The sequence below is a fragment of the Salvelinus fontinalis genome, chromosome 34, assembly GCF_029448725.1.
Source record: "Salvelinus fontinalis isolate EN_2023a chromosome 34, ASM2944872v1, whole genome shotgun sequence".
Taxonomy (NCBI): domain Eukaryota; kingdom Metazoa; phylum Chordata; class Actinopteri; order Salmoniformes; family Salmonidae; genus Salvelinus; species Salvelinus fontinalis.
Genome location: NC_074698.1, coordinates 9115177 through 9136406, shown reverse-complemented (window position 1 = coordinate 9136406; position 21230 = coordinate 9115177). Strand labels below are relative to the sequence as shown.

Here is a 21230-nt window from a genome sequence, read left to right as displayed (position 1 = left end):
CCTGTGGAAGAAAAATGCTCACCCTCTCTTTATCCCTCTATCCATTTCTCCCCTCCGTTACAATGCCAGTTAAGAGTCTTTCTTTCACCTATGCGTTCTCGTTTGAGTTGCTCTTTACCTCGGGACACCTGTTGAGGGGAGGAGCAGTGCTCTCCGAGCCAGAGAAGCAGGGGGTCAGCGGGTCAGGAGGCACAGCGTCACAACACAAACAACATGTCCGCCATGAGAAGAGCTAGGCCACATCTCCTAAGGTAAACCCCAATGACATATGGACTACCTGAGTTGCAACAAATCCCAGGTGGACCCCCCTCTAACATAATGAGGTGGTCTTCATTATATCCAGACCCAGTGAAAAGGAAAGGGGTGACGTGGTGGCGGTTGGTTATCCAAACACAGATATTGGCAGAGCGATTACATTCTCAGACTCAGTGAAAAGCTTGACAATGTGATTGGTCAAGACCCCCCCCCCCCCCCCCCCCCCCCCCCCCCCAATGGTCCGGCTCACTGTCTTAATTGGGTGCCATCTGACCCCTTCTTTAGCTCTTTACCAGTACAATGTGAGCCATGGAGCATTATCCCCCACCCACAGCCAGGAGCAATCAGAGCCCAATGCAAGCACACCGCCTCCCGTCCTGGGTATTACAGCTTATCTATTTCTCTTTTTCTATCACCCCACCTCGCCGCAATTCCAGAACACTGGCTGGTGGCAGTAGCTTAGCAACCAGCGAGACAGAGAGAATAACGGTATAGAGGGAGAGGGACAGTGATTCAATAAATGGACAAGCTTAGAGGCAGAGAGAGAGAGACAGAGACATTGTCTGGCTCCCACTCCCCCCCCCCCCCCCCCCCCCCCTCGTTTTTATCCCCCCCTGCACTTTTAGAGGTACACAATTTCTCTCCTGCTCCATCACTCCACAATGGACAGGCCTGGGAGGGCCACTAAACAGGTCAGATTCAGATAAAGGAAGAATGGATCAAACAGGTCTACTGAATCCTTCTCTAAAGAAGAGATGGCAGAGAATGGTTGTAAATAGTCCAGCCTACATGCCCACATACACAACAAGCAAAATATGCTCAAAGCCCCGTAAAGCTTTATCTGAAAACTAAACAAAGATGCACACAACAATGATTACAAACACTTTTCTCTGCATTGTTATAACAGTGTATTGTTTTTGACAATATGTTTTCTTATTTCTATCCATTTTTTATTTAATGTATCTTATTTTCATCCATACATTTGTTTAGTTTATATATAAATGTGATCATTCATTTATTTCTGTTTTTTTTTGGGGGGGGGGGGGGTATTGTCGAAAAGACTTCAAAAGATAAGAATCACACAGATGCTTGCTACCATTATAGTGACAGACACATCTATGCCACTGACGTGTGGAGAATAGGCCAACAGCATATTCTTTAATATAATGCATATCCACACTCTAGTCTACATATTATGTCTTACAATTCTATTTCTATAAAGTCGCGTACACGTGTATGTCAAGAGCCTCTCTGAATCATAATCAGCATTGCATTTTGCAAGAATGAGGAAAAGCATTCTAATTGGTGGTCCACTGGTTTGAGAGCAGGCTACGAATACTACTACAGAGGTGGAGCAGGCGGAGAAAGTCAAGCAGTCAGTCCTAACCGGTCTCTCCAACATGGGAACTTTTTTTGACCGACTATGGATATTTTCTGGTTTATTATTAGCTTCTTCTGAAGTTTTTGGTAAGTATTTTCCTTTTCATTTATTCATTTGTATGTAATACGTTTTTTCATTGCCATTCTATAAGACGTTTTCTATTCTAGAATGCCGACTGAATTTTAATTATACTTTTTGTTTTATCCTATGTTTTTAACAAGTAATACATCTCAAGTTCCAGAAAAACTCAGAAACGATTCTATTTGCTATAACAATGAACTGTACTGCGCTACTGGAATGGAACATTGGACATGTTGATTCCTTAAAGGGATCACTAATTCGCGAGACGTTGTGCCAGAGTGCGCTCATATTTGTACAGGCCACACCTATGCATCAGAAGATAACACTTTCACATAGTATTTGTTTCGGCCTCCTGTTTTTATAGAAACAGTGCTATATAGACAAGAAATCACTTCAACATGCACAATAGCGAATAGCCTAATAATAATACTAGTAATACTAGAAAAGGATATCTAACACATAATTAAACCTCAATACACCGAACAGACAACGCGTATACATCTCATAGAACTTTTTTTTTTTATAAGACTGCAATCAGGTTTAAACCAACTGTTGCAAGACGTAATGTTTAACATCAGAGACTTATTGAGCAGCGTCAACATGACACATTTTAGCGTCATACAGTGGTGGAAATCCCTGCAGTGTGTGCCTCTTTCACTAGTATCGAATTGCCTGCATGACAGCTGTTGTACAGAACACTGTGCGTGACAGGACAGGCTTGCAGTAGCAAGCAGTGGCAAGCAGTGTGGCGTAACAGAAGAGGAGAGAAGTGGAGCCTGGGGCAGAGAGGAGGCAGAGGAGAAGGAACCAGCAGAGAGAGAAAAGAGTGTGTGTGGTAGAGAAACGGAACCGTATGTGGCCCAACTAACTACTGAAGTCGTGAGCAAAGAAGAAGTGTAGTTTAAATGCAGAGTCAGTGTGGAGAAAGGTCATGAGCCACAATTACTGGGCAAAACAGCAAGTAGAATAACATTGTCAGAAACACTCAAAGCTAATAAAGAATCAGTCTAAAAGTGTCCATACAGCACATAGCCTATATGATTTCTATTCAAGTGTCCATATATAGCTTCTTTGATTCCCACTACTGGACCTTCCTACCGATTCACTCATGTTTATGTTGGTGTGTACTTCAGGCTCAAACATCTGCACATCTCGAGGGGTGAGCACCTGCAGACAGTGTTTGGCTATCCACCCTAGCTGTGCTTGGTGCTTTAAGGAAGTAAGTATACCCCTGGGAGACTATGCACACACAGTGCTGTCATTTCCTAATGGTTCACCCTATATCAGGGGTGTCAAACTCATTCCACGGAGGGCCTTGTGTCTGCAGGTTTTTGGTCTTTCCTTTCAATAAAGCCCTAGACAACCAGGTGTGGGGAGTTCCTAACTAATTAGTGATGTTAATTCATCAATCAAGTACAAGGGTGGAGCGAAAACCCGCAGACACTCGGCCCTCCATGGAATGAGTTTGACACCTGTGCCCTATATGGATGAAAAAACCCTCAACTTAAAGTTGACATGCTGCACTTTAACACCATAGTCGTTGCATCATTTCAAATCCAAAGTTCCGGTGTACAGAGTCAAAAACAACAAAACATGTGTCACTGTCCAAATTCTGTATTCATCTACTGAACCCCCCTTCCATTGTATTGCATTTAGATGCACTTTTTTAATTGATCACTGTCCCTTTACTGGTTGTCTCATTGGGAAGTGTTACTCTCACCAGTGTGTGTGTGTGTTGTTTTCCTGGGGTCAGGAGTTTGGCCAAGGGGGCTCCAGTGTGTCCCGGTGTGACCTGAAGCAGAACCTGTTGGATGGGGGGTGTACGAAGGGGGGGCTAGAGTTCCCCCTCAGTAGCCTCAGTGTGCAAGAAAACACGCCCCTCAGTGACAAGGCATCGGGGGCGGCTGACGACGTCACCCAGATCAGACCCCAGAAACTCAGCCTCACTCTGAGACCAGGTACACTAACACAGCATAGGCTCACATGCGAACACCCATATACATTGGCTTCACAACTCATCTAAAGTACATTGAAGTACATATTTCGCCTCTCCTCTCTCACAAATTCATCCACCTCCTTTTTATCCTTTGTACCCTACCTGCCCCCACCGCTTTTGACATTTTCCCACATCTCTCTCTCTCTCTCTCAGATGATGCCAGGCGTTTCACAGTGACAGTGAAGCAGGTGGAGGACTACCCGGTTGACCTGTACTATCTGATGGACCTCTCCTACTCCATGAAGGACGACTTGGCCCGCCTGCGTTCCCTGGGCAACCAGCTGGCTGCAGCCATGGGTCGCACCACCAGCAACCTGCGTATGGGCTTTGGGGCCTTTGTGGACAAGCCCCTGTCCCCATATATGTATACCTACCCTGAGGAAGCAATCAGTAACCCTTGCCTTGGGTGAGTGGGGGGTGGAGGGGACAGAGAGGTGGAGGAGGAGGGAGAGGAGGAGGAGATTGTTCAGAGTGGATTTTGATTCTAAAAGGGTTGATATTCTGTGTTGAAGCTCAAACTTCCTCGGGATGTGTCTTTGTTAATAGCTGTCAAATTGTGTCTAACTGCAATGTAATTATCTTTCTCCATCTCTCGCCACCTTTTTTTGTCAATTCCCTGTTTCCGGCATGGCATGGGGTGTGATGTGTAGGATCCAGACGCGGTGCCTGCCTCAGTTTGGCTACAAGCACGTGCTGTCGCTGACCAAGCAGGTGGAGCGCTTCACCGAGGAGGTGGCGAAGCAGCAGGTGTCTCGTAACAGAGACTCTCCAGAGGGAGGCTTCGACGCGATCATACAGGCAGTGGTGTGCAAGGTGATAAATACACACACACACCTAGAGACATACAGGCACACACACACACACACACACACACACACACACACACACACACACACACACACACACACACACACACACACACACACACACACACACACACACACACACACACACACACACACACACACACACACACAGACAGTGGTTTAGAAAACAGCACACAAACTTGAATACATACCATTTCTCTCCTCTCCTCTTCTTTCCCTCTCTCTCCCTCCGTCTGTCACTAGGACAAGATAGGCTGGCGTGGGGATGCCTCCCACCTGTTGGTGTTCACTACCGACGCTACGACACACATAGCCTTGGACGGCCGGCTGGCTGGTCTAGTGCAGCCCAATGATGGACAGTGTCACATCGGCAGAGACAACAACTATGACAAGTCGTCAACCCTGGTGAGTGGCGTGTGTCAGGGAGTTTGTGTTGGAGTTCTATTCTTCTGTTATCACCAGAGAAACGTTACGATAACCATGGTCTCCTCCTTCAGGACTACCCCTCTCTGGCTCTGATCACAGAGAAGATGTCGGAGAACAACATCAACCTCATTTTCGCTGTGACCAACAATGTGGTGCCCCTCTACCAGGTGAGTACACCTGACTGTTATCAGGGTCACCGTGGTTACTAGGTGTAGGGTTATGGTACAGTACCTATTATGTCCCCCTGGACCCTCTTTCCTCAGAACTACAGCCAGCTGATTCCTGGCACCACAGTTGGAACGCTGTCGGATGACTCTGGGAATGTGATCCAACTCATCCTGGATGCTTACGAGGTAAGAGACAGCCGTATATGTGCGAGTTGGGTTTTGATTTCAATCATGCCCAGTCATGCCCACTTTACCATTAACACGAGTTGGTAACACCTAGGGAGAATTGTCATGCACTGAGAGACAGCTGCACTGAGTGCTCTCTATCCAGTCGTAGCAGCAGAATCAGCCTACAGCCCGGCCATTTACAGACAACAGAACTACCCGTTAGCATGTAGCGCCTCGTAGACAATGTCATGTTGAAAGGACAGGAGCAAACATCACCAAAAACAACTGCCATAAAAAATACTGATACTCTAGAAAGCAGGAAATGCCTCGAGCTTGTCATGCTGCGTCATGCGTTGCTAAGCCATTCGTCACGTACATTGGCTGTTTGAGATATTTCAAGAGGAACACACAACATTAGCGAACATAACACTCCCACTTCAAACTCTCATTGCTTCTAGCATTTCTTAATGAGGACGTGGAAAGTGAGGCTAAAGGAGTGAGTTCAGCCCCCCTTAAATTCTCAAACAGTCTATTTGACTTCCCACGAGGCTGTGTGTGACAGATAGAACACTGTATATACACACTGTATCCATTTCCACAGTGACTAAAAGTAGAGGTTTTCTGAATCGTTTATGTTTCTGATTGAGTTCTTTCTGACCTCTGCCCTCTGCCCATTGACCCCTGACCTGTGGAGTAGAGGATCCGTTCCAAGGTGGAATTGGAGTTGCTGGGTGTTCCAGAGGAGCTGGCTCTGTCCTTCAACGCCACCTGCCTCAACGGAGAGCTCATCCAGGGACTCAAGTCCTGCTCCGGACTTAAGATCGGAGACACAGTCAGTACCTGTACCACTCACCATCTGGATGATAAATGCTGGCCTAGTGTCAGATCTTAGGTATAGGAATAATGCTCTGTTCTTACTGCAAAGTTCAAATGTAACCTGCTGTATCACACACCTTTACCCCAGGTGTCGTTCAGTGTGGAGGCCAGGTTACGCGGCTGCCCTAAGGAGAAGAACCGTACCTTCACCATTAAACCCGTGGGCTTCAAGGACGCCCTGGAGGTTACGGTCCACTTCGCCTGCGGGTGTGACTGTGAGGCCACAGCCCAGCCCGAGAGCCCTCTCTGTAACCAGGGAAATGGGACCTACGAGTGTGGTGTGTGCCAGTGTCACCCGGGGCGCCTGGGAGACCGCTGTGAGTGTGCCGACGGGGACTACAGGCCCTCAGACCAGGGCAACTGCAGCCCCAAACCTGAGGACCCCATCTGCAGTGGGAGGGGAAACTGTGTGTGTGGACAATGCTCCTGCCACACTAGTGGCTTTGGAAAGGTGTGGGGCAAATACTGCGAGTGTGACGACTTCAACTGCCTGCGCTTCAAAGGAGAGATCTGCTCAGGTGAGTGGATAGACCACTGTGGTGTCTGTCAAGGAGGCAGCCATGTTGGTTTCTTTTTGTGTGTTTTTTTAACCCCTTTTTGTAACATTCCTTGTCTGTGTTTGCTCTAAAGCAAACACAGACAAGGAATGTTACAAAAAGGGGTTAAAAAAACAGGGTTTTTGGCAGACTTCTGGTTTTAGCAGGATAGAGGAGATTTCCATAGAACATGTCCACAATGCCTCAGTTGACCCGTATCCAGACCTCTCTCTTTTACTGTTCATTTAACCTATTCCATTATTAGCTTGGCTTTAATCGTAGTTGATCCATTGCTACTACAGTTTCTTAATTTTCTTGCCACTGTATATGGTATTAACTATGTGAACCCTTTGGAAATACCTGGATTTCTGCATAAATTGGTCCTACATTTTTGATCTGGTCTTCATCTAGGTCACAACAATAGACAAACACAGTCTGTTTAAACTAATGACACACAAACAGTTATACATGTTCATGTCTTTATTGAACACACCGTGTAAACATTCACAGTGCAGGGTGGAAAAAGAATGTGAACCCTTGGATTTGATAACTGGTTGTCCCTCCGTTGGCAGCAATAACCTCAACCAAACTTTTTCTGTGGTTGTGGATCAGACCTGCACAACGGTCAGGAGGAATTTTGGACCATTCCTCTTTACAAAACTGTTTCAGTTCAGCAATATTCTTGGGATCATCAGCTCTTGAGGTCATGCCACAGCATCTCAAATCGGGTTGAGGTCAGTACTGGGCCACTCCATAAGATGTATTTTCTTCTGTTGAAGCCATTCTGCTGTTGATTTACTTCTGTGTTTTGGGTCGTTGTCCTGTTGCGTCACCGAAATTGCGTCACCGAACTTTGGGGCAGCAAAGCAGCCCCAAACCATGATGCTCCCTCCACCATACTTTACAGTTGGGTGTTGGTGTGCTGTGCCTTTTTTTCTCCACACATAGTGTTGTGTGTTCCTTCCAAACAACACAATTTTAGTTTCATCTGTCCACAGAATATTTTTCCAGTAGCGGTACTGGAACATCCAGGTGCACTTTTGCAAACTTCAGACATGCATGAATGTTTTTTTTGGACAGCAGTGGCTTCTTCCATGGTGTCCTTCCATGAACACCATTCTTGTTTAGTGTTTTACGTATCGTAGACTCGTCAACAGAGATGTTAGCATGTTCCAGAGATTTCTGTAAGTCTTTAACTGACACTCTAGGGTTCTTCTTAACCTCATTGAGCATTTTGCGCTGTGCTCTTGCAGTCATCTTTGCAGGACGGCCACTTCTAGGGAGAGTAGCAACAGTGCTGAACTTTCTCCATTTATAGACAATTTGTCTTACCTTGGACTGATGAACATCAAGGCTTTTAGAGATACTTTCCAGCTTTATGCAAGTCAACAATTCTTAATCTTAGGTCTTCTGAGATCTATTTTGTTCGAGGTATGGTTCACGTCAGGCAGTTCTTCTCGTTAATAGCAAACTCAAATGTTGTGAGTGTTTTTTATAGGGCAGGGCAGCTCTAACCAACATCTCCAATCTTGTCTCATTGATTGGACTCCAGGTTAGCTGACTCCTGACTCCAATTAGCTTTAGGATAAGTCATTAGCCTAGGGGTTCACATACTTTTTCTGGCCTACACTGTGAATGTTTAAATATTATTATTCAATATAGGCAAGAAAAATACAATAATTTGTGTGTTATTAGTTTAAGCACACTGTGTTTGTCTATTGTTGTGACTTAGATGAAGATCAGTTCAAATTTGATGACCAATTTATGCAGAAATCCAGGTAATTCCAAAGGGTTCACATACTTCTTCTTGCCACTGTAAATAGTAGATAAATATCGGCTTAAACCAAGCTGTAAAATAAGGTGTTACTCCACATTCTTATTATATGCCATATACTGAACGTTGTTGGCTTTGAAAAAGACCGAGAAGACTACACAATGTTATGTAGCAATAAACAGAGAACGCAGTGGTTCACCATTGGTCGATGACTTTGACCTCTAACGTTTGCTCAAATTCACTATGCTTACTGCACTGTAGCGCCAATGGACATACCTAGTCTGCTCTTACACTTAGATTGTATTACGAGGGTGACGGAACATGTTTACAATATACTTACTCACAAGACGTTATTCAGATTTTTCGAATCAAAACCACGTCTTCTTCCCATGATCATTTGAGCGTAGTAAACGAGCTCACAGCGCTCACTGATTCCATCAATCTTCTACCCACTCTTGGGAATGAAGTATGAGGTGTCATCACTGATCATCTCTCCCTACTGCACGCCTGCACAGCACACCCGTTGTGAAATCAAAGTAGAGCATTGCAATAGGTCCTGTCATTGGATAATTGAATGTTGCTGCATAGCAGATGAGTCATGGTGCTGTTGCTGCGTTTATATACAGTGACATTCGAGAGTTTGGACACACCTACTCATTCCAGGGTTTTTCTTTATTTTTTACTATTTTCTACATTGTAGAATAATAGTGAAGACATCAACACTATGACATAACACACATGGAATCATGTCGTAACCAAAAATAAAGTGTTAAACAAATTCAAGTATATTTTATATTTGAGATTCTTCAAAGTAGAGACCCTTTGTCTTCATGGCAGCTTAGCACACTCTTGGCATTCTCTCAACCAGCTTCATGAGGTAGTCACCTGGAATGCACTTAAATTAAACAGGTGTGCCGTATTAAAAGATAATTTGTGGAATTTCTTTCCTTCTTAATGCGTTTGAGCCAATCAGTTGTGTTGTGACAAGGTAGGGGTGGTATACAGAAGATAGCCCTATTTGGTAAAAGACCAAGTCCATATTATGGCAAGAACAGCTCAAATAAGAGAAACGACAGTCCATCGTTACTTTAAAACATGAAGGTCAGTCAATCTGGAACATTTCAAGAACTTTGAAAGTTTCTTCAAGTGCAGTCGCAAAAACCATCAAGCGCTATGATGAAACTGGCTCTCATGAGGACCGCCACAGGAAAGGAAGAACCAGAGTTACCTCTGCTGCAGAGGAAAAGTTCATTATAGTTAACTGCACCTCAGATTGCAGCTCAAGTAACAGACACATCTCAACATCAACTGTTCAGAAGAGACTGCATGAACCAGGCCTTCATGGTCGAATTGCTGCAAAGATACATTACTAAAGGACACCAATAATAAGAAGAGACTTGCTTGGACCAAGACACATGAGCAATGGACATTAGACCGGTGGAAATCTGTCTTTTGGCCTGATGAGTCCAAATATGAGATTTTTGGTAACAACCGCCATGTCTTTGTGAGAAGCAGAGTAGGTGAACGGATGATCTCCGCATGTGTGGTTCCCACCGTGAAGCATGGAGGAGGTGTGATGGTGCTTTGCTGGTGACACTGTCTTATTTATTTAGAATTCAAGGCAAACTTAACCAGCATGGCTACCACAGCATTCTGCAGTGATACGCCATCCCATCTGGTTTGCGCTTAGTGGGACTAGCATTTGTTTTTCAACAGGACAATGACCCAACACACCTCCAGGCTGTGTAAGGGCTATTTGACCAAGAAGGAGAGTGATGGAGTGCCGCATCAGATGACCTGGCCTACACAATCACCCGACCTCAACCCAATTGAGATGGTTTGGGATGAGTTGGACCGCAGAGTGATGGAAAAGCAGCCAACAAGTGTTCAGCATATATGGGAACTCCTTCAAGACTGTTGGAAAAGCATTCCAGGTGAAGCTGGTTGAGGGAATGCCAAAAGTGTGCAAAGCTGTCATCAAGGCAAAGGGTGGCTACATTGAAGAATCTCAAATATATTTTGATTTGTTTAACACTTTCTTTGGTTACTACATTATTTCATGTGTGTTATTTCATGTCTTCACTATTATTCTACAATGTAGAAAATTGTAAAAAATAAAGAAAAACCATTGAATGAGTAGGTGTGTCCAAACTTTTGACTGGTACTGTATGTGTTGGCTGTAGCTATAACTCTGTTTTAACCACAGCCGTTCCCTTAGGGATGGACTGAGCTTTATTAGACAACCAAGACTTTGCTTATGGTAACAGAGGTTGAAGTCAGATTGGCCAATCGCTGTTGTAATCACTGAAAGAATGAGAGGCACTGGATACCTGTAGAGAAGTTATGTCTGTTCCTCTTTCAGGGAAAGAGCTATGTGGTCTATTATAGTAATTTTTACTGAAAATACACTGTTTGATTGCCTCCATAAGATATCCCTTGTTGTCAAATAGATGGTTGCCATTAGTTCCCAGCGTAGCCCGGAGTCTGTCGTCCTAGGAATGAGGATGTTCCCATGGTCAACCGCTTCACATGTTTGTTTTCACATTATCCAGACCTTTCCTCATTCCTCTCTCCATTCACCCAGCCATAGCATGCCTCCACAGGGATTTAGACGGGAAGGTCTGAGTCATGTGAGACAGCATCTCTTAACCTAAGCAGTCTGGCCCTTTGGGAAGGCACTATAAAAAGGGCCTTCCCAAAGGCTGAACAAGAGGGGTAATGTGCACCGGAATATATTTTTTTAATTCAACGTACCTAAGGCAACCAGCTGCAATAGGACTGTGAGTTTGGTCAATGTTTGGGCATATAGCTGAACCAACATACATTCTATTCTACTTTATCTGCATATTTCCCAGTGTAAAATGAAACTCTTCACGACAGTATATTACATATATCCTCAGGCCTTTCTTTGAGGGCCTAGTTACACCCAAACGCAGTTGTCTGAAACTCCTGGTGTACAGGTCACATCAAGCCTGCAAGTCACATTATGATGTGTAATTCCTATTTGAATCCATTTAGAGTGAGGATACCCAACAATTGGAACTTTCAAATCACCCACAACCTGCCTTGAGAATTACTGACAGGGTAGAAAATATTGATTATTGAGACAACCTAAATCATATAAACTGGAACAGCCATCTCAGTAACGGGTACAAAAAGTCCAACTACTAACAGATTGGATTAGTGTCACGGCCGTTTAAAGAAGTGGCACAAGGCGCAGAGTTTTGAGCGTACATACTTATTTACCGGTGTCGCCAACAAAAACAATAAATATCAAACCGACACGTGACGCCAACATAGTGCATCCAGGCAACTAACAAGGACAACTACCCACAAAACCAACTTGGAAAATGGCAACCTAAATAGGCTCCCCAATCAGAGACAAAGATAAACAGCTGTCTCTGATTGGGAACCCATCCATGCCACCATCAACCTAATTACCCCTAGACAATACAAAATCCCCATAGATAACAAAACCCCCTAGACAAGACAAAATCCCCATAGATAACAAAAACCATAGACAATACAAAAACTAAACAAACCACCCGTGTCACACCCTGACCTAACCAAATAATAAAGAAAACAAATATAACTAAAGTCAGGGTGTGACGGTTAGTTTTGAAAATGTACATTTTTTTATGTTTGTGTAGCATAAGATTAATCAATCAATCAATGTACATGCAAAAACAGAGATATTGAAACATACAATTCTGAAAATCAACCTGCAATAGAGCATGCTGGGAAATATAATAACGATGGGTGTGGTTTTTAGCAAACATATTTGTAATTTTACTCCAAAGGAAAACATGAACTTGTAGTTCGTCTCAAGTTCATGTACATTCAGCTCAATGTGAGCAAAGTTTGTTGAATGAACAAACCTTCACACATTAGCTACATTTATTTGCCTTCAATTCACAGAATAATGCTGAGTAAGCAATTGGTTAGGTTGGCTTTTTTTGTGTGAAATGTATGCTATGTGTGAAATGTTATGTATGGTGCTTAGGGTGAAGTCAGGACTTGGGAGTGGGATATATTGATGTTAAAACAGTAATTACTGTCTTAACTCAGCATTATCTATGGTTTCGTCAGTGGAAAATATGTTGTTTGTGGGATTGTGGTCTTAGTCATTGAGATGTACTCTTGTCTATGGTTGGCACAGAAATGCAACAGTCCAGAACTCCATATTTAGTGAGTAGAGCACGCTGAAGGAGACTCAACTTAGTCAGCCTGTGTCTCTGGAGTCTTGTTGGCATTACGTCATTGCTGTGTGACGAACAGTATAGTATAAGAGTCCCTGGGCCCAGCTCAGTTTGAGTCTCCCCTGTCCTCCCAACCACAGGCCCTCCCACATCCCCCAGAGGGTGTGTATTTTTCCCTCTGCTCTGGAGCTGGGGCTGTGGCTGTGGAAGTGGAGCACAATGGAGCAGAAGTCAGCAAGCACATTGACAGGGCACACAAACAGACAAGAGAGAACAGGAAAGTTAGCATTCCTCTGGCACCCTGCCCTCTCTCTTTCTATCCTCTCTATCTCCCTCTTTTAAAGTTAATCTCTATCACAAATACTCCCACTCATCTCCTCTCTCTTTTAAATGTTTTATTATTCTCTCATCGGTGTCTTTACAGTACCCCCCCCCCTCTCTCGTGCTCTTTCTTTTTCTCTCCCTCTCTCTCTCTTTCTTTATATTTATGTCTATGACTTCCTCCACCGCTTCGCTCTCATTCGCTCTGTCCTCCCTCCTGGACTCCATGTTTATGTGTCTCTGTAGTTCATGTTTACGACTTGATAAACCGGAGGATTAGAGTGCCGTCTCAGACCGAGGCAGATTATTTAGATATGCATGCCAAATGGCACCCTGTTCCCTATATAGTGCACTACTTTTGACCAGGGCCCATAGGGCTCACGTCAAAAGTAGTGCACTGTGTAGGGAATAGGGTTCCATTTGGGATGTATCCCTAGAAACTCATTCCCATGTCTCTGACTCGACCCTACAACAAATACAGTAGAGAGAACAAGGCACAAGCATGAACTCACTGTACGGATGAGGTAGAGTATAAGGAGCATTAGCCAAACACAAGAACGTTTTAAAGAGAGGAAAACCGGGACTTTCTTTACTATGTATTGATTGTGTCCCAGTCAAAAGCATTCAGTTGGGTTCGTGCTCTGTTTGTGGGATACATACTGTAAAACATTAACCAGCTCGACTCAGACAGCTTATGTGCCTGCAAGACGGTAAAGCGACTTTTTATACCTAGCTGCCTCTTTCATTACAAACACACACACACACACTCACTTATCTCATAGTGATGACAGAGTAGGGTGTGGGGACTGGGGAATTTTGCTGACGGAGGTGGTTTCACCTGAAAACAACAATGCCCATGTCTCTGAGGGCCTGTTTTTACAGTTTACAGACCTCTGTTCAGTTTCCAGCGGACACTCTAACCCAGTTGAGCTCTGAGACAGTGACTCAGTTTGTCTCTGCTCTTCGTCATTCATTGCCCAGCCCTGTTGCATTAACCTTCAGCCGGTATGTCTGTCTGAGGGCAATCAAACAATCATTTCTCAATTTTGCTGGCTGGTCTGAGAGATATTGTGGAGGCTCCAGGGTGTGGTCATCACATCCAGAGATTGTCCCAGTGTTGGGAGGGGATGAGTGGGATGGATTACCAGTTTGCTTCATTAAGAAGGGAGCTTATCCTGCCATTGTCTGCACTGTCTGGTCATGAATTGATGACTTAATGTTTTGGGAATTATTACTCAATATGGACTCATCACACATGTGCCTGCCTGCCCATGCTCTCAATACACTCATTAATACAAAGACAAACACATGCAGAATTGCTGACAATTATACTTAACAAAAATAGAAACACAACATGCAACAATTTCAAAGATTTGACTGAGTTACAGTTCATATGAGGAAATCAGTCAATTGAAATGAATTCATTAGGCCCTCATATATGGATTTCCCATGACTGGGAATACAGATATGCATCTGTTGGTCACAGACAGCTTAAAAAGAATGGGCCTCAAAATGGGCCTCAGGATCTCGTCACGTTATTTCTGTGCATTAAAATTGACATTGATAAAATGCAATTGTGTTCGTTGTCCGTAGCTTATGCCTGCCCATACCATAATCCCATCAGCACCATCGAGCAATCTTTTCACAATGTTGACATCAGAAAACCGCTCACTGAAGAATAACAGTAGAATAACTACTGTAGAATAACTATCTTCAAAGTAATGACTTGGGACGTTGGGTTTGAAACGAAAGCTTCTTTTAGTAATACTACTTGTTCACGTTACATTTAACAACTTCAGATTCTACAAAACAAAAAAGAAAGTTGCTAGTGAAAGTCAGAATAATCAATTGTCACTTGTACATAACTGGCGCGTTCTCTCTCTCTACCTCCTGTCGCAAGGCCTTCTGGAACTTGCCGTCAATAGCGTAATGCAATACTAACCAATACAACACAATATGTATGTAGTTCTCTCAATCTCCATCACACGAATTCTAATACAATTCCATATGTAAATAACTCGAAAGAAAATATCTTTAGATACAGCTCAATGAATTAACTGTAAACATTAACTCATTAACTCATTAAAGTAACAACACCCACACAACGTCATACACGTAGTCTGCGGCTGGACGCCAAATTCTCCAAAACGACATTGGAGACGGCTTATGGTGGACATTCCTGTAGTCAGCATGCCAATTGTACGCTCCCTCAAAACTTGAGACATCTGTGATATTGTGTTGAGTGAAAAACAGCACATTTTAGAGTGGCCTTTTATTGTCCCCCAGCACAAGGTGCACCTGTGTAATCATCATGCTGTTTAATCAGCTTCTTGATATGCCACACCTGTCAGGTGGATGGATTATCTTGGCAAAGGAGAAATGCTCACTTACAGGGATGTTAACAAATTTGTGCACAACATTTGAGAGAAATAAGCTTTTTGTGCATATGGAACATTTCTGGGATCTTTTATTTCAGCTCATGAAACATGGGACCAACACTTTACATGTTGGGTTTCTGTTTTAGTTAAGTATAGATACAATCTGGCAAAAACACATGCACAACCACTCACATACACATTGCTTAGAAATTCAAAACATTCCAGGCCAGGGTTGTAATTGCACTCATGGGTTTGTCCAGTACTGATAACGTGATGTATAAGAGAAAGATAAACCTAATGTACAAAATATACATTATTACTGTCTCTAAGTTAGACATAAAATGTCCATAAAAAATGGCCCATCCTCACTCTCTGTGTCTCTGCCAGGCCATGGGAAATGTGACTGTGGCTTCTGCAAGTGTGGCTCTGATTGGATGGGGGAGAACTGTAACTGCACAACCCGGACAGACACCTGCATGTCCAGCATGGGCCTGCTGTGCAGCGGCCGGGGCCAGTGTGTGTGTGGGGCCTGTGAGTGCACCCAGCCAGGGGCCTACGGGGCCACTTGTGAGAGGTGTCCAACCTGCCCTGATGCCTGCAGCATCAAGAAGTGAGTAAATACAGGGGGCAGTATAACTGCCTACACACAGATACTGTATGAGTACATGTGATAGGGGTGATGATAAAATGGTGATGCAATAAGGGAAAGGAGGATGATTATTTTTTTTATTTTATTTTACCAGGTAAGTTGACTGAGAACACATTCTCATTTGCAGCAACGACCTGGGGAATAGTTACAGGGGAGAGGAGGGGGATGAATGAGCCAATTGTAAACTGGGGATTATTAGGTGACCATGATGGTTTGAGGGCCAGATTGGGAATTTAGCCAGGACACCGGGGTTAACACCCCTACTCTTACGATAAGTGCCATGGGATCTTTAATGACCTCAGAGAGTCAGGACACCCGTTTAACATCCCATCCGAAAGACGGCACCCTACACAGGGCAGTGTCCCCAATCACTGCCCTGGGGCATTGGGATATTTTTTTTAGACCAGAGGAAAGAGTGCCTTCTACTGGCCCTCCAACACCACTTCCAGCAACATCTGGTCTCCCATCCAGGGCCTGACCAGGACCAACCCTGCTTAGCTTCAGAAGCAAGCCAGTAGTGGTATGCAGGGTGGTATGCTGCTGGTGATGATGAAGAAGTTGATGATGATGTATTAACATTGTGTTGTATCTGCAGGGAATGTGTTGAATGTAAGCACTTCAAGAGAGGCCGTCTCTTTGAGGAGAAAAGCTGTGCCCGAATCTGCAGGGATGAAATTCAGAAGGTGGAAGAACTAGGTAAGAACTTTTACACAATGTTCCCTTATTGTGTGTTCAACATGCGCTCCACGCAACAGATTGCATTATTTACAGTGCGTGTTAACGTGCTTGATGATCTCACATCTTCCTATGATGTGAGCGGCAGGTAGCCTAGTGGGCTAGTGGGCTGGGCCAGCGCTGGGCCAGTACCTGGAAGGTTGCTGGTTCGAACCACTGAGCCGACCACGTGAAATGTTTGTCAATGTGCCCTTGAGCAAAGCACTTAACCCTAATTGTTCCTTTAAGTAGTTTAAAGCATGTTATATAAACTGGGTGTTAACAACCCACATTGAGGCCCCAATTTCTCTACAGTATCAGAGCTTGTTCTTCCTGAGGAAACTCTGCAGTTTCAGGGTGGATATGACGCTGATGACCATTTTCTGGAGATCATTCATCGAATCCATGTTAACATTCAATATGATCTGCTGATTCGGTAATCTAAACCTGAAGAACCAGAACAGGCTGAGTAACATTGTGAAACCAGGTAGCAGGATCATTGGTATGAACTTACAGTAACGGACCTTTCTCGCCAGCAACATACATGAATCATACGCAAGGAGCCATCCATTCTGAGACTCCTAGCATCTCCCGTTTGATACATTTCTGTATGCTTCCCTTAGAGAGCAGATACAGGCTCCCAAGGTTTAAAACAAATAGCTCAAAACTCTCCTTCAACACAGCTGCTATTAGCTTTCTCAATATGCGGTAGGACTGTACTGTTTTGGTACAGACTGGTTTATTCATGTCTGGTTTAGAGGTCTAATTCCTATGGACACTGCTGTTTATATTGTATTTGTTTGTCTGTATATTTAATGATATGTGTCCATTGATTTTACTATGTGCTGCAAAATAAATATAATTAACCTCCAGCTCCTCATCTTGTCTCTCTCTCTCTCTCTCTCTCTCCTTATCCTCCACTTGGTTCTAACCCCCTATAACCCTCTCTTTCATCCCAGTCTTCTATGAGAAGAATGCTGTGAACTGCACCTATAAGGATGAGAATGACTGTGTAGAGCGCTTCCAGTACTACGAGGATGCCAGCGGAAAGTCCATCCTGTATGTCATGGAGCCTGGTGAGTGTGTCCATCCGTGTGTGAATGGGTCTGAGTTCTGTGCTCATATGTACAGCATGTGATATGCGTTTGGCAGGGTCTGGATGAGAGTGAATTCCTTTAGTTATCTGGAGAATAGTTGTGTGTGTCGAAATAATGTGCATTACTATGTGTGCATAGGACTAAAGCCGGAGGAGGAGTCGATTTTTCTCCCTAGCTAAGAATAGTGTGTTCCTGGGTGCCACGTCAGTCTTTGTCTTTGTGGCTGGCAGACACCACTAGAGAGTAGAGCAGGTACAGAGGGGGCAGAATGGTTCTCTAAAGCTGATAATAGCACTCAGCCCTGCCACCCCTGGTAGTCTTCTCCCCTCTGACACGCACCCAAGAGGAACAAAGTCAACCCCAAAGCCAGAGCGAGGTGCATTAACGCTAGTCCCCTATTGCAGACACAAATGTCATCCACCCAAACCCTCCCCTCCTCCTCATCTCTCTCCATCTCTTTTCCCTGCTCAATCCTCTCTCTTCTCTCTCCTCCTGTTTTCTTCTCTCTCTTTCAGACTGCCCTAAAGGGCCTGATATCCTGGTGGTTCTCATGGCAGTGGCGGGGGCCATCTTGTTTCTGGGTCTGGCTGGCCTGCTCATCTGGAAGCTGCTGGTCAGCATCCACGACCGCCGAGAGTTCGCCAAGTTTGAGGAGGAGAGGGCTAAGGCCAAATGGGATACGGTGAGTCCGACTATGCTTTTAAGACAAAGCTGCCATCTGATGGAGAAAATATGAATGGCCAGAATATTTATCCATGTCAAGATGACACGTCCTCTATTTGTTTCTATTTTCCAGGCTAACAACCCCTTGTACAAAGGAGCCACCACCACTTTCACCAATGTCACCTACCGTGGGAACTCTTGAGGGACTTTTGACCAATCACAATCAGCAAAACTCAGGGGTTTATAAGAGAGATGCAATGTAGTGACACAGAGGGGGTTGGTGAGGCGGACCCTCTCCACTGTCGTGATAAAGTGTGCTGACTCTACAGTCAGTGAAATACGTTTGTTGATATTACACTGTAGTGATGGTATTGTATATATCATGTAAAAACCAAAGCATTACAACTGCCTTATCCAACATTTCGATATCAGTCCAAATTATGGCAGGGCCTCGAGGACCCCTATTTCACCCACAAAGTGTGACGTCATTCCCATAATAAGGCCTGGTATAGTTCAGAGATCCCAAACCTAACTTTAGAGAGAAAGACTGTTATGCTCTGTAGGCGTTTCATGAAATTGCACTGCACACACCACAGCACACTTGCCCACAGGCCTCTTTTACCAACAAACGGGTTGTAGTATGTTATTATGGAACCAAACTGCTTGCTTCCACTGCCAACGGTTTACTTGCGTTGTGACACTGAACTCAGGTATTCACACTGTATTACAAAAAAGTCAAGTCCAATACCTGTAATAAATAGCCACATGGGATATCATGAGTGAATGATGTTTAGTTTAGTGGTGCTGGTGCCCAATTTATGCTGTATGTTAAAATATGGAAATGTTACATTTAATGTGTTTTGGGAATGAGTGGCTTTTTGGTTAGATGATTGGTTTTACTATGTTGATTAAAAAAAAAAGTGAAATCACTCATCCATTTTTCTGTCTTTTTTTTTTAGCAATTTCACTCTGCTGAGAAACATTTAAAAAAAAAATGATCTGCTTTTGCGTTTTGCTTTTATATATAACATCATGTTTGTAATTGAATGAGTATCAATAACACATTGTGCAAACCAGTACAAACACGATTTGCCATGGATAAAGATACGGAGATTTCTGCGCATGTGCAGGATTTCCACTCCGCTGCCTATGTAGCTGTTGCTCAGCGCTCCTTTGCCGCTTCACCCAACCGTAACATGAGCATCTCGTAATTATATACAGATCTCCGGTTTCAGACACTTGCGAATTAAAAAGTTACACTGGCAGGTGCACAGTGCACTGCTAAAATGCTGGCTAACCCCTAAAGTACATTGGTGTTTTGCCATAGGTATATAATTACCTCTGTCTAAATAAAATTATTCAAAAAACTTTACGAGAGAGCTTGACTTAGCCATAGGTGACTATTAGCTTATTTATTTATATATATATATATATGTTGTGGATTGTTTCAAATTACAAGTGCGTAGGCCTATGGCTATTAGGGAAGCCAGCAATTTGGTGCGTGTGGCAATAGGCTTAGCTGATTATTGAGTTGCAGCTGCTAGTAAAAAGCATTTAAAATGTGTGAAGATAATGTGTCTCGACTATAATTTTAAATGTTGAGACAAGCAGAAGAGGAATGCATGCTCTCTCCAGAATGTGCTCCGCTGTCACCCGCCAATTCTTGCACATTCATTGTTTCATTGTTTCATTGTGTGAATTGCTTGCCCCTTGTTTATTATGATCAATTTCCCATTACATATGTAACCAGTAGGCCTAATTAATGTACAGGCAATCCCCATCATTTGGTTACATTCATTTCTATTATTAATTTCTGGTACTGTACATCTCGGTTGTTTTGCTCTAGGATTCCCACAAGCCACACAATACTTGTCAGAAGGTAGCCCAGACACTTCAAAACAAACTTTGTTTCGATTTTTTCACTATCTGTTTTTCCATGTATGAATCTGTTATTCAATGCGTTTCAATGGGACAATAGCAGGCCAAATTCAATGTTTCATCAAAAAAATTGTATTATATTTATTTTTGATACCTAAAGGGGTCGTAAAATTCTAAATCAAATAGCTAAATTATCCTTGGTATGACCATCTTAAAACAATTCCATATGTTAGCCGGGTAGAGGGACATCCCAAGGATTTCCAGAGGGGCGGTGCAAAGTCTTATTTATCTTCTAAAGCACATATGTCAGAGTCAAGGCCCGCGGGCCACATCCGGCCCGCGAGAAGGTTTTTTACGGCCCCTGGGATGATCTTGATTTATTATTAGAACCGGCCCGCAGACCGCAGCAAGCCGGCAGCCCGCAGATCTTTTACACGCACCAATACTACATTTCCCACAATGCAACGGTGACGCACCGAGCAGTAGGCTGCTTCATTTCAATATTTATTGGCACAGCAGTCGTCAGCATCACAGTAAAATTAACTTTCAGATACCCATCAAAAATGGCAAAACGGAAGGTGGACACTGAGAACCGGGGGTTTCAAACAAGGTGGGAGTCGGAGTATATGTTCACGGAGGTAGCTGGAAAACCTGTGTGTCTTCTGTGTGGAGAAAGTGTGGCGGTACTGAAAGAGTATAATCTGAGACGACATTATGAAACGAAACACGCGGACAAAAACAAGAATATGGACATGGAACAAAGGCTACAAAAGGCAGAGGAATTAAAACGAGGCCTCAAATCTCGACAGGCTCTGTTCAAAAAAGCCAAATCACAAGGCCAGGC

The 21230-nt window shown here is 43.8% G+C and overlaps 1 protein-coding gene across 1 annotated transcript; it reads left to right on the top strand.

The window, feature by feature from the left end:
* The first annotated feature begins 1586 nt into the window (after nt 1–1586).
* Nucleotides 1587–19441, top strand: LOC129833021 (integrin beta-3-like). Its single transcript, XM_055897238.1, has 15 exons — nt 1587–1722; nt 2851–2936; nt 3471–3675; nt 3867–4119; nt 4364–4526; nt 4784–4945; nt 5038–5133; nt 5230–5319; nt 5999–6133; nt 6266–6695; nt 15773–15995; nt 16630–16730; nt 17708–17824; nt 18361–18527; nt 18642–19441. Exons 1-15 carry the CDS (start codon nt 1656–1658, stop codon nt 18708–18710), a joined length of 2364 nt encoding a protein of 787 aa, XP_055753213.1. The 5' UTR covers nt 1587–1655; the 3' UTR covers nt 18711–19441.
* The last annotated feature ends 1789 nt before the right edge of the window (nt 19442–21230 follow it).

Coding starts and splice junctions, on each gene's coding strand:
- LOC129833021 (XM_055897238.1), top strand. CDS start 1,656: ATGGGAACTTTTTTTGACCGACTATGGATATTTTCTGGTTTATTATTA. Junction 4,946..5,037: donor ATGACAAGTCGTCAACCCTG/GTGAGTGGCGTG, acceptor CTCCTCCTTCAG/GACTACCCCTCTCTGGCTCT. Junction 16,731..17,707: donor TCAGAAGGTGGAAGAACTAG/GTAAGAACTTTT, acceptor CTTTCATCCCAG/TCTTCTATGAGAAGAATGCT.